This window comes from Aegilops tauschii, chromosome 7 (genome assembly GCF_002575655.3).
Source record: "Aegilops tauschii subsp. strangulata cultivar AL8/78 chromosome 7, Aet v6.0, whole genome shotgun sequence".
Taxonomy (NCBI): domain Eukaryota; kingdom Viridiplantae; phylum Streptophyta; class Magnoliopsida; order Poales; family Poaceae; genus Aegilops; species Aegilops tauschii.
In genome coordinates, this window is record NC_053041.3 from 485,406,545 (window position 1) to 485,420,907 (window position 14,363).

The window sequence follows — 14,363 nt, forward strand, 5'->3', positions numbered from 1 at the left end:
GCTTGGCCTCAGATGGGCTTGGGCTTGGGCTTACCAATGTTCTCAGACAGCAGATCGCGATCTGAGCCCAAGCCCATCTGAAAGAAAGGTCCACCGCAAGGAAGCGTCGTTCAGAACCGCTTTCGGATGAGCTGCGCTAAGTGTACGACGTTGGCGCTACGATTTCTATACGACAGTCGATCGAAGCCATCCATCCATGGTGACGAGAGTCGGACAAACAAAATCGTACGTAAAGTGATTCCGCTTTCGGACTGGAGTCGGGCTCCGTTTCCGTCTCCCCTCCCAAACCCCCGTACGTCAATAAATTGCAGCCAGAGCTCACGAACCAACCTTCAAACCAGAAGCGACGGGAAAGAAAAGAAAAACGCGCGAGAGAGAGACACACACGATCGAGAGCCAATTCCCAAACCCGCGAGCTCCCGGTCGCCGCTTCATCCTCGATCGCGTCGACCCGTCCATCCAGCGGCGACGTCTTGGATCCACCCGTCGGGATCGCCATGATGAACCCGGAGATGATGCGGGTGGCGGAGGAGCAGATGCGACGCATACCCGCCGTCGACCTCGCCAGGATGCAGCGGCAGCTCATGTCCAACCCGGACCTGCTAAAGCTCACAACCGAGAGCATGAAGAACATGACGGCCGAGGACTTCAAGCTCGCCGCCGAGTGCCTGAACCACGCAAGGCCAGAGGAGATGCTCGACATGACCGAGAAAATCGCCAAGGCCAAGCCCGAGGAGCTCGCCGCCATGAAGGCGCAAGCCGACGCTGAGACGTCGCGCGCGATATCCGCCGCCAAGATGCTGAAGCGGCAGGGGAACCAGCTCCATGGCCGCGGGCAGTACGCTGACGCCGCCGCCAAGTACAAGCTCGCCAGGGACAGCGTGAAGAACGGCGTGCCATCGGCGGCTGGGCGCGCTCTGCAGCTGCAGTGCAGCGTTAATCTGATGGCTTGTTACCTGAAATTAGGCGAGTTTGAGGAGTGCGTCAATGAAGGTTCAGAGGTTTTAAGCTATGAATCGGGCGATGCCAAAGCATACTACCGAAGAGGGCAAGCGTACAAACAGCTAGGAAACCTTCATGCTGCTGTTGCTGACTTGAGTAAAGCCCGTGAGATTTCTCCGGACGATGAAACTGTCGCTCAAGCTCTGGCAGAGGCACAAGAAAAATGTGCGACCGAAGGGGGGACAAAAAACCTGCCAAAGGGAGTTGTCATTGAAGAAATTGTAGAAGATATTAGTTATGATCTGGCAAGCCCTGAAAACAGTTCTTCTACTACTACTGAGCATACTGCTTCACAACCACACGACGGAGCACGAAACTCGACACAATCTGACTCTTCAGAAAGCTTGGTAAATATGTCTCAGGTTGCTTCTTCATCAAGTGGAACAATCCCTGTTAGCCCTGCTATGTGGGAGATGTTTGCATCCATGGTGGAGAACATGAGCCCTGATGAAATGGCAAACATGAGCGGGCTGCTCGGTATCGAGATGTCCAAGGAGGATGCTGCCAACGCTCAACATGCTATGTCTTCATTCTCTTCACAAGATTTAGAGAAAATGATGAAGTGGATCGGCAGAGCACAGCGAGGAGTCGCAGCGGCAAAGAAGACGAAGGACTGGCTCCTAGGCAGGAAAGGCTTCATCTTTGCTATTGTCATGCTGATCTTGGCGTTCATCCTCCATCGGCTTGGATTCATCGGGTAGGTGATGATGCCACACACATCCGAGAATCCGCGGCGAAAAATGTGGAAGCGATAGTGGGCGGATGACAACAATGTGGAAGCAATAGTTGAACCTGGGTCTTTTTGTAACCATTGTTTATTCTTTCAGCATATTTGTTTGTAAATTGTACTGTAACAGATTAGAGGTAATTGGCCGAGTGTTTTGACAACTAGCAATTGTGCGGGCATCAATTTTATTTCCTTTTGAAAGTAATTCTGTTTTTAGGATAAGAACAAAGTTAGGGTGTAACAATCTATAGTGTTTTTTTATGCAAATCAACAATCTGTAGTTATTTGATGCCAGTACCCATATTTTTCTCTTTATTATGTTGAAGTGTTAGGGTACACCAAAAGTGGGCAGTAAAATGAAAAACAAAATATGAATATTATATACAAAAATTGTACCGAACATTGATGAATGTTTTATCACGGGAAAAACATTTTGGAGCATCGTTATTTTTTGTTGCCACATCTTCCACAAATGTCATCCCGTGATCAAACTTTGCAAGCAATCAAAACATTTGTCAATGAAAAAATTCAGAATTTTTTTAATTTATTTTCCATATTTTTACTGATCACCTGAGCTCACATGAGCTCGGGATCAGAACAGCCTCGTCCTAGGATACACCAAAAATTCTTCCCTTCATGTTGATTTGTTTTGTCATTTTGAACACCCATGTATATGCGAAATATCTAAATCCGTCACCAGCCTTGTTGTCCTCGTGTACTCTTTCGTGTGTCTTCTCTAGTTTCCTCCCTCTTTGTCAACTCTTGTTGGAACAATTTAATATTTCATGTATTGATGAACTTGTGCCTCTTGATCGTAACTCTATAAACTTTGCATACATTTTTATTAATTACCTCGCAAAAAAAACTTGAAGTAAAGGAACAACGGATCCTCCACTTTGCATTTAGGTCAGTGCTCCTACTCCGCCTTAAGCGAAGAATCATGGGCTGGGCCATAAAGATTGCCCTTTCCTTTTTCATTTAACATATTTAGGAGAAATGTGTGAAAGGTGATTTGAATAATAGTAATAATGTATTTTTTTAACATATTTATAAAAATCCCGTATGTTTTAAAAAGTGCGCTTATTTTCAAAAAATCGTTTGTTTTTTTAATATATTGCGTTTAGAAAAATGTTGATTATTTTAGAAAACGTTCATGTATTTAGAAATCATACGTATTTTTAAAAATTGTATGATTTTTTAATAGTTCTTGCACTGCATTTTTTATACACTTTAAAAACATATTTGGGAAATTTTCCCTCTGCATTCACTCTGCATATTAGCTTGGATTCATCATCGCATAGGTGATGATCTCAACATCCATGATGCCCAACCACGCTGTTCATCCGAGAGTCAGCAACAAATAGTAACAACTTGATAGAATTGGTGGGCGGATGACAATGTGGAAGCACCGTCGGACGAAGAGCTACTCCAATCTGCACCTTTCTTGTACCACTGTTTATTCTTTCATCATGTTTTTTTTGAGAAAATATTCTGGCATCATGTGTTTGTGATATTATTTTTATTCTAATCACTAACCACTACTAAGGCAAGCAGAAAATAAAGCATTTCATCATTCAATAACGTGACTGCCTTCAGCTTTGAAAAGCTTCATCTTTGCTAGTGCCATGCTGATCTTGGCGTTCATCCTCCATCGGCTTGGATTCATCGGGTAGGTGATGATGGCCTACACATCCAAGAATCGGCGGCGAAAAATAATACTCTGCTCTTTTTCGTGGGGTCAGAAGCGATAGTGGGCGGATGACAACACTGTGGAAGCAATAGTTGAACCTGGGCCTTTCTTGTCCATTATTTATTCTTTCAGCATATGTGCTTATAAATTGAACTCCCTTCGTTCCTAAATATAAGTCTTTTTAGAGATTTCAATATGAACTAAACATGGAGCAAATAAGTGAATCTACACTCTAAAATATGTCTATAAAAAAGGAAAATAAATCCAAAAAATACTGATTTTGTTGTGCCAAACATTGACAAATGTGTTGATTGCTTGCAAAATTTCATCACTAGATGACATTTGTGGAAGACGTGGCAAAAAAATGTATGCTCCAAAATGTTATTTTTGGAGTATCAATTTTATTTTTTTTGCCACATTTTCCACAAATGACATTAAATTTTGCAAGCAATGAAACATTTATCAATGTGGGGTACATTAATTTTAGTTTTTTTACTGTTCACCCAAGCTCACATGAGCTCGGGATCAGAACAACACTTTCGGTATACCCGAACACTTCAGCATAATAAAGAGAAAAATATGGGTATTGTTACACCCTAACTTTGTTCCTGTCATAAAAACAGAACATTACTTTGAAAAGGAAATAAAATCGATACCCGCACAATTGCTAGTTTTCCAAATGAAAACAGTCAGGCAGTTACTTTTAATCTGTTACTCCCTCTGTTCCTAAGAACAGCCGTGTCCTAGGGTAACTGATAATTCTTCCCTTCATGTTGATTTTGTTTTGTCATTTTGAACACCCACGTATACGCGAATATCTGAATCCGTCACCAGCTTTGTAGTCCTCGTGGTACAATTTTGTGTGTCTTCCCTAGTTTTCTCCTTCTTTGTCAACTCTTTTCGGAACAATTTGCACCCAAGAGAAAAGATCACCACACCCGTAACAATACTTATTGATTCTCCGTGTCTTGCTTTCACTCCCTTGTCTTTTTAAGCATTAAAATAAAAGAGTATGTTACATGGGTAAGGAGAAAAAATGCAGATACATATAATTCAGAACAATAGGTGAGTGAAAATAAGTTATAGAAATCTACCCCTAAAGACCCGAAGAGCGGATTATCCAACACCAGTTTTGGGGATCTGATCCATCACGTAATTAGAAAGTGTGACCTAGCCAAGCTTGGAACTCTGCTGTGAATTTTCTCTTGATCTTGAAACCAAATAACTTGAGCTCATGTTTGAGCGTATCAGATATAGCGAATGAGTGCAGTTGTGCAAACTTATGATGAATTGTCTCCCCTGCCCAAGGATCTAGCCATAGATGAATAGAGTTGCCCGACTGAACTACACATGTGCAGGCTTGTAGTAAGTAGGCTGTAAGTTTATATGCATCTTCCACCAAAAAGATCCCTCCCTTTTATCCAACGGAGGGCCAGAAGAATAGTGGGCTTCCCATACTAACTTCACCCAAGGCAGATCTTCCTGATTGAGGAATCTGTGTGCATTCTTCATAAGAAAGGCTTTGTTATGTTCCAAGATGCTCAAAATTCCGAGACCATCATAGTTTTTTGGCTTAGTGATCTTATCCCAGGCAACCGGTGCCATTACACTTTCTTCCATGCCAAATATTCTCCATAGGAAATGCCTCAAGTATTTGTTGAGTTGATTAATGACCCCAACAGGCAGAGCCAAGGAGCACATGAAGAAAATTGGCAATGCAGAGAAGACCGATTTAATCATGAGTAGCTTACCACCCAAGGAAAGTAAAGTGGAGCAGCATGTGAGTCTTCTTTCAACTCTTCGAATAATTAGCTAAAAATCCTCCATCTTAAGTTGAGAGGTGCTCATTGGCAATCCAAGATAGGTGAATGGAAAAGCTTGGGTTAAATTGTTTTCCATTGCTTCACTGAGGTCTTAAGTCGGATATATCCACGCGGGTGCACACGCTTATCAGGATATGTATGCTTCTACTAGTTTCACACTTCATGAGCTCAAGCTTATAAATTGGTCTTCCACCCCCTTGCCTGGGTGATGTGGGACTAAAACCCGTTTTTCATTCTATGGTGTGTTGCAGGCCACGTCTCTACATAGGCCACCAGCAAGGGTCCAAATTTGTGGGCCACAAGCGCTGCTCTTTGTCCATCACCATACACGGACGAACAATGTTGCTCTGATGCTGCTGCTCACGACCAGACATGCATGGCCACTTTTTAAAATAGTCCGCGAATAGTGAGATCATTTCCTTGGTGCCCACACTCTTAAAAAAATTTGCCACAACCACGCACTATCTGATACGTTTATTTTTGGGTCCCGATTTTGGATGGCTGCTAATATCTCACTCTTTTCTACTACCCCGTCTTGATTTATTAGCCTCCTTATATTTTGGGTCAAATTTTGACATTTGATTTCACTATAAAAAAATAAGTTATATACAAAAAAAGTATCATTGAAAACATCTTTTGAATATGAACCCAACAATAAACGTATAGGGCAGATATGAGGAGCCCGTCTAGGTCGGCATTCTGTGACCAGGCCATCCGCGCGGATGTATAGAGGGGGCTTGGGAAGCCCAGTAAAGTGATATATTGCCACACGGGGCTCGGGAGTTGTGCACGCGTGAGCTCGCTGGCACATGTGATGAGATCATGAGAAGGACTACTTGTGGGGCGAATGAAGTGTCGTAGGGCACAATTACACATGGAGATTTTTCTTCCTAGGTTAGATATAGACTACTATTGTATGCCTACTTTTGTTGCACTTGATAAAGTAACCAAAAATAAATTGGCAAAGTCACACATAAATAAAATACACATTTTGTTTACGGCACGGTGGTATTTTTCAGCTTCAATGTACTCCCTTCATCCGGGCTTTTGGGGCCTAATCAGCATGGTCATTTTGTGCCTCGCTCCTAAAGTTGATTTTTTTTGAGCAATCACTGGGGGAGAGCGTCCCCACCTGAATATATTACTCAAAAGGGCCGAAGCCGAGAATTACATCATAGGTTATAGTGGGAAGAGAGGAACATGCGCCAAGACAGGGCAGCGTCCCTACAGATCGGGTCTTTAAAACGGAAGACCCAAAGTGTGAAATCTGAGATTACATTGCGCAGAGTATCCAAGGACGAGTGAGTCTCAGAGCGGAACACCTGGATGTTACGAGAGTCCCAGAGTTTCCAGAGGATGGCAAGGGCGACGGTGGGCCAAATGTTGATTTCGAGGCCAGGCGGGGTGACTGTTGAAGAAAATATGCCCTAGAGGCAATAATAAAGTTGTTATTTTATATTTCCTTATTCATGATAAAGGTTTATTATTCATGCTAGAATTATTTTGATCGGAAACTTAAATACATGTGTGAATACATAAACAAATACCGTGTCCCTAGTGAGCCTCTACTAGACTAGCTCGTTGATCAAAGATGGTTAAAGTTTCCTAACCATAGACATGAGTTGTCATTTGATAACGGGGTCACATCATTAGGAGAATGATGTGATGGACAAGACCCATCCGTTAGCTTAGCATATTGATCGTTCAGTTTATTGCTATTGCTTTCTTGATGACAAATACATATTCCTTCGACTATGAGATTTTGTAACTCCCGGATACCGGAGGAATACCTTGTGTGCTATCAGACGTCACAACGTAACTAGGTGATCATAAAGATGCTCTACAGGTATCTCCTAAGGTGTTTGTTGAGTTGGCATAGATAGAGATTAGGATTTGTCACTCCGAGTATTGGAGAGGTATCTCTGGTCCCTCTCGGTAATACACATCATAAGAAGCCTTGCAAGCAAATGACTAATGAGTTATTTACAAGATAATGTATTACGGAACAAGTAAAGAGACTTGCCGGTAACGAGATTGAACTAGGTATAGAGATACCTACGATCGAATCTCGGGCAAGTAACATACCGATAGACAAAGGGAATTACGTATGTTGTCATAATGGTTCGACCGATAAAGATCTTCATAGAATATGTAGGAGCCAATATGGGCATCCAGGTTCCGCTATTGGTTATTGACCGGAGAGGTGTCTCGGTCATGTCTACATAGTTCTCGAACCCGTAGGGTCCACATGCTTAACGTTCGCTGACGATATAGTGTTATATGAGTTATATGATTTGGTGACCGAATGTTGGTTGGAGTCCCGGATGAGATCACGGACATAACGAGGAGTCTCGAAATGGTCGAGAGGTAAATATTGATATATAGGACGATGGTATTCGGACACCGAAAGGGTTTCGGGATGCACCGGGTAGCCATCGGGTCACCGGACGGGGTTCCGAACAACCGCCGGTAGGTATATGGGCTTAATGGGCCAAGGGAGGGACAGACTAGCCCACAGGGGGCCGGTGCGCCCCTTTCCCTGGCTGGCCAGCCCTAGGGAAGGAAAGGGGGAGGGCTAGCCCCTCCTGCCTTTCCCTCTCATGGGAGAATGGAAAGGGGGGGGGGCGCCTCCCTCCCGTGCCTTTCCCCCACACCTATATAAGGAAAGGGGGGCGCCACTTGGGGAGGACCCCAAGTAGGATTCGGCCTACTTGGGGCACCCTCCTGGCTGCTCCCTCCACCCCCACCTATATATATGAGGGAGGGGGCGCCTAGCAAAACACAACATTGTCTTAGCCGTGTGGGGCGCCCCCCTCCACCATTCACACCCCAGTCATATTTTCGTATTGCTTAGGCGAAGCCCTATGGAGATAACTTCACCGTCACCATCACCACGCCGTCGTGCTGCCGGAACTCATCCACTACCTTGCCGTCTTACTAGATCAAGAAGGCGTGGACGTCACCGAGCTGAAATTTCGGGCCCTTTATAGGGAAGGCATATCATAGAGAATTATAATTATCATATATCATATCGGGTAGGTTTTGGTATTTCATTGCTACAAGCATGGGTTATTTTAAAATAACGTGTGCTGAACGTGGAGGTGACGTACGTTCGGTACTCGATCGGTTTGATCGCGAAGAAAGTTCGACTATATCAAGCGCGTTATCAAACACTTCCGCTTATAGTCTACGAGGGTACGTAGACGCACTCTCCCCCCTCGTTGCTATGCATCTCCATGCATAGATCATTGCGTGTGCGTAGATTTTTTTTCCATGCAACGTTTCCCAACAGTGGCATCCGAGCCAGGTTTATGTGTAGATGATATGCACGAGTAGAACACAAAGAGTTCTTGGCAGTGATAGACATACTGCTTACCACCAACGTCTTATTTTGATTCGGCGGTATTGTAGGATGAAGCGGCCCGGACCAACCTTACATGTCCACATACATGAGATCGGTTCCATCGACTGACATGCAACTAGTTTTGCATAAAGGTGGCTAGCGGGTGTCTGTTTCTCCTAATTTAGTTGAATCGAATTTGACTACGGCCGGTCCTTGAAGAAGGTTAAAACAGAAAACTTGATGAATCACCGTTGTGGTTTTTGCCATAGGTAAGAACGGTTCTTGCTAGAAGCCCGTAGGAGCCACGTAAAACTTGCAACAACAAAGTAGAGGACGTCTAACTTGTTTTTGCAGGGCATGTTGTGATGTGATGTGGTCAAGACATGATGTGATATACGTTATTGTATGAGATGATCATGTTTCGTAATTTATCGGCAACCGGCAGGAGCCTTATGGTTGTCTCTTTATTGTATGAAATGCAAACGCCATGTAATTGCTTTACTTTATCACTATGTGTTAGCGATAGTTGTAGAAGCAATAGTTGGCGAGACGACCACGATGCAACGATGGAGATCAAGGTGTCAAGCCGGTGATGATGGAGATCATGACGTTGCTTTGGAGATGGAGATCAAAAGCACAAGATGATGATGGCCATATCATGTCACATATTTTGATTGCATGTGATGTTTATCCTTTATGCATCTTATTTTGCTTAGAACGGCGGTAGCATTATAAGATGACCCATTCACTAAATTTCATGATAAAAGTGTTCTCCCTGAGTATGCACCGTTGCCAAAGTGTCGTTTCGAAGCACCATGTGATGATCGGGTGTGATAGACTCTACGTTCACATACAACGGGTGTAAGCCAGATTTACACACGCGAAATACTTGGGTTAAACTTGACGAGCCTAGCATGTACAGACATGGTCTCAGAACACTGGAGACCGAAAGGTCGAACGTGAGTCATATAGTAGATATGATCAACATAGAGATGTTCACCATTGATGACTACCCCATCTCACGTGATGATCAGACATGTGTTAGTTTATTTGGATCATGTATCACTTAGACAACTTGAGGGACGTTGATTTAAGTGGGAGTTCATTAGTAATTTGATTAATTAAACTCAATTTATCATGAACTTAGTCCTGATAGTATTTTCAAATCTATGTTGTAGATCAATAGCTTGCAATGTAGCTCCCCTATTTTTGGTATGTTCCTAGAGAAAAATAAGTTGAAAGATGATAGTAGCAATGATGCGGACTGGGTCCGTGATCTGAGGATTATCCTCATTGATGCATAGAAGAATTATTTCCTTGATGCACCGCTTGGTGACAGACCTATTGCAGGAGCAAATGCAGATGTTATGAACGTTTGGCAAGCTCGATATGATGACTACTTAATAGTTTAGTGCGCCATGCTTTACGGCCTAGAACCGGGACTTCAAAACCGTTTTGAACACCACAAAGCATATGAGATGTTCCAAGAGCTGAAATTGGTATTTCAGACTCATGGCCGTGTCGAGTGGTATGAGACCTCTGACAAGTACTTTGCCTACAAGATGGTGGAGAATAGCTCAGCCAGTAAGCATGTGCTCAGAATGTCTGGACACTACAATCGCTTGAATCAAGTGGGAGTTAATCTTCCAGATAAGATAGTGATTGACAGAGTTCTCTAGTCACTATCACCAAGCTACTAGAACTTCGTGATGAACTATAATATGCAAGGGATGATGAAAATGATTCCCGAGCTCTTCGCGATGCTGAAATCGGCGAAGGTAGAAATCAAGAAAGAGCATCAAGTGTTGATGGTTAACACGACCAATAGTTTCAAGAAAAGGGCAAAGGGAAAGAAAGGGAACTTCAAGAAGAATGGCAAGCAAGTTGCCACTCCCGTGAAGAAGCCAAAAGATGGACTTAAGCCTGAAACTGAGTGCTTCTACTGCAAAGGGAATGGTCACTAGAAGCGGAACTGCCCCAAATACTTGGCGGATAAGAAGGATGGCAAAGTGAACAAAGGTATATTTGATATACATGTTATTGATGTATACCTTACTAGTATTCATAGTAACCCCTGGGTATTTGATACTGGTTCAGTTGCTAAGATTAGTAACTCGAAACAGGAGTTGCAGAATAAACAAAGACTAGTAAAGTGCGAGGTGACGATGTGTGTTGGAAATGATTCCAAGGTTGATACGATCACCATTGCACACTCTCTCTACCTTCGGGATTAGTATTGAAACTAAATAAATGTTATTTGGTGTTTGCGTTGAGCATAAATATGATTTGATCATGTTTATTGCAATATGGTTATTCATTCAAGTTAGACAATAAATGTTGTTCTATTTACATGAATAAAACCTTATATGGCCATACACCCAATGTAAATGGTTTATTGAATCTCGATTGTAGTGATACCCATATTCATAATATTGATGCCAAAAGATACAAAGTTGGTAATGATAGTGCAACATACTTGTGGCACTGCCGTTTAGGTCATATTGGTGTAAAGAGCATGATGAAACACCATGCAGATGGGCTTTTGGAATCATTTGATAGTTGCAAACCATGCCTCATGGGCAAGATGACTAAAACCCCGTTCTCCGGAACAATGGAGCGAGCTAATGACTTATTGGATATATACATACTGATGTATGCGGTCCGATAAGTGTTGAAGCACATGGCGGGTATCATTATTTTCTGACCTTCACAGATGATTTGAGTAGGTATGGGTATATCTACTTGATGAAACACAAGTCTGAAACATTTTAAAATTTCAAAAATTTCAGAGTGAAGTGGAGAATCATCGTAACAAGAAAATAAAGTTTCTACGATCTGATCGTGGAGGCGAATATTTGAGTTACGAGTTTGGCCTTCATTTAAAACAATGTGGAATTGTTTCACAACCCACGCCACTTGGAACACCACAGCGTAATGGTGTGTCCGAATGTCGTAACCGTACTTTATTAGATATGGTGTGTTCTATGATGTCTCTTACCGATTTACCACTATTGTTTTGGGGTTATGCATTAGAGACAGCCGCATTCACGTTAAATAGGGCACCGTCTAAATCCGTTGAGACAACACCGTATGAACTGTGGTTTGGCAAGATACCTAAGCTGTCGTTTCTTAAAGTTTTGGGGATGCGACGCTTATGTCAAAAGGCTTCAGCCTGGTAAGCTCGAACCTAAATCGGAGGAGTGCGTCTTCATAGGATACCCTAAAGAAACTATTGGGTACACCTTCTACCACAGATACGAAGGCAAGATCTTTATTGCTAAGAATGGGTCCTTTCTAGAGAAGGAGTTTCTCTCGAAAGAAGTGAGTGGGAGGAAAGTAGAACTTTGAGGTAATTGTACCTTATCTCGAATTGGAAAGTAGCACATCAGAGAAAACCGTTCCCGTGATGCCTACACCAACTAGAGAGGAAGCTAATGATCATGAAACTTCAGATCAAGTTACTACTGAACTTAGTAGGTCATCCAGAACACGTTCCGCACCAGAGTGGTACGGTAATCCTGTTCTGGAAGTCATGTTATTAGACCAAGGCGAACCTACGAACTATGAAGAAGTTATGATGAGCCCAGATTCCGACAGATGGCTTGAGGCCATGAAATCTGAGATAGGATCCATGTATGAGAACAAAGTATGGACTTTGTTGGACTTTCCCGATGATCGGCAAGCCATTGAGAATAAATGGATCTTCAAGAAGAAGACTGGTGCTGATGGTAATGTTTATGTCTACAAAGCTCGACTTGTCGCAAAAGGTTTTTGACAAGTTCAAGGGGTTGACTACGATGAGACTTTCTCACTCGTAGCGATGCTTAAGTCTGTCTGAATCATGTTAGCAATTGCCGCATTTTATAATTATGAAATATGGCAAATGGATGTCAAAACTGCATTCCTTAATGGATTTCTTAAAGAAGAGTTGTATATGTACAACCAAAAGGATTTATCAATCCTAAAGGTGCTAACAAAGTGTGAAAGCTCCAGCGATCCATCTATGGACTGGTGCAAGCATCTCGGAGTTGGAATATACGCTTTGATGAGGTGATCAAAGCATATGGTTGTATACAGACTTACGGTGAATCCTCTATTTACAAGAAAGTGAGTGGGAGCTCTGTAGCATTTCTAATATTATATGTGGATGACATATTGTTGATTGGAAATGATATAGAATTTCTGGATAGCATAAAAGGATACTTGGATAAGAATTTTTCAATAAAAGACGTCGGTGAAGCTGCTTATATATTGGGCATCAAGATCTATAGGGATAGATCAAGATGCTTAATAGGACTTTCACATAGAACATACCTTGGAAAAGTTTTGAAGTTCAAAATAGATCAGACAAAGAAAGGGTTCTTGCCTGTTGAAAGTGCAACTATCCATGGGTGGTTTTGGTAAATATTAACAACATATAGCTCATTGAGCTAATGCTATTTCAAGATGAATATTTCAGGAAAGTTCAATGATTGGCATGGCATGGATTAGAATTGTGGACCCCTCAAAATGCTAAGGACACATATTGGCTCAAGCTCAAGACTCTACATTTTACTTTTAGTGATCCAAGACCACATTGAGTCCATAGGAAAAGCCAATACTATTAAAAGGGGATGAGGTGTTGCTTAATGGGTTGCTTGCTCAAAATGCTTAGTGATATGCTCCAAAGCCCTCAACCACTTTCTCATATCCACATATGTCCCAAACCAAAAGTCAAACTCGGCCCCACCGAAACATTACATCCGACGCCACCGAGTTCACTTGACATAGCCACTGCCACAAACCCTAGTCACTTCGGTCTCACCGATAAGGATCTCGGTCTCACCGAGATGGGATTGCAAACTCTCTGTTTCCCTTCGTAACGTTTTGGTCCAACCAAGATGAGCGACGGTCCCACTGAGTTCGCAATGCAAACTCTCTGTTTCCCCTTCGTAACGTTTCGGTCTCACCGAGATCAGCGAATCGGTCCCACCGAGTTTGCTTGACCAACTTTCTGGTTAGCTTATTACCAAAGTCGGTCTCACCGAGTTTGTGTAATCGGTCTCACCGAGATTACGTTATGCCCTAACCCTAATGAAATCGGTCTCACCGAGTTGACATATCGGTCCCACTGAAATGCCTAACGGTCACATTATGAACTGAATCGGTATGACCGAGTTTTCTGATTCGGTCCCACCGAGTTTGGTGAATTATGTGTAACGGTTATATTTTGTGTGGAGGCTATATATACCCCTCCACCCACTCTTCACTCGTGGAGAGAGCCATTAGAACGTGCCTACACTTCCAACATACATTTTCTGAGAGAGAACCACCTACTCATGTGTTGAGGTCAAGATATTCCATTCCAACCACATAAATCTTGATCTCTAGCCTTCTCCAAGTTGCTTTCCACTCAAATCATCTTTCCACCAAATCCAAACCTGTGAGAGAGAGTTGAGTATTGGGGAGACTATCATTTGAAGCACAAGAGCAAGGGTTCATCATCAACACACCATCAACACATCATCAACATACAAACACCTTTTGGAGAGTGGTGTCTCCTAGATTGGTTAGGTGTCACTTGGGAGCCTCCATCAAGATTGTGGAGTTGAACCAAGGAGTTTGTACGGGCAAGGAGATCGCCTACTTCATGAAGATCTACCCTAGTGAGGCAAGTCCTTCGTGGGCGATGGCCATGGCGGGATAGACAAGGTTGCTTCTTCGTGGACCCTTCGTGGGTGGATCTCTCCGTGGACTCGCGCAACCGTTACCCTTTGTGGGTTGAAGTCTCCATCAACG

At 42.9% G+C, this 14,363-nt stretch overlaps 1 protein-coding gene across 1 annotated transcript; it reads left to right on the forward strand.

Moving 5' to 3' along the window:
• The first annotated feature begins 497 nt into the window (after nt 1–497).
• On the forward strand, nt 498–1,703 carry LOC109732169 (outer envelope protein 61-like). Its single transcript, XM_020291366.3, has one exon. It carries the CDS (start codon nt 498–500, stop codon nt 1,701–1,703), a length of 1,206 nt encoding a protein of 401 aa, XP_020146955.1.
• The last annotated feature ends 12,660 nt before the right edge of the window (nt 1,704–14,363 follow it).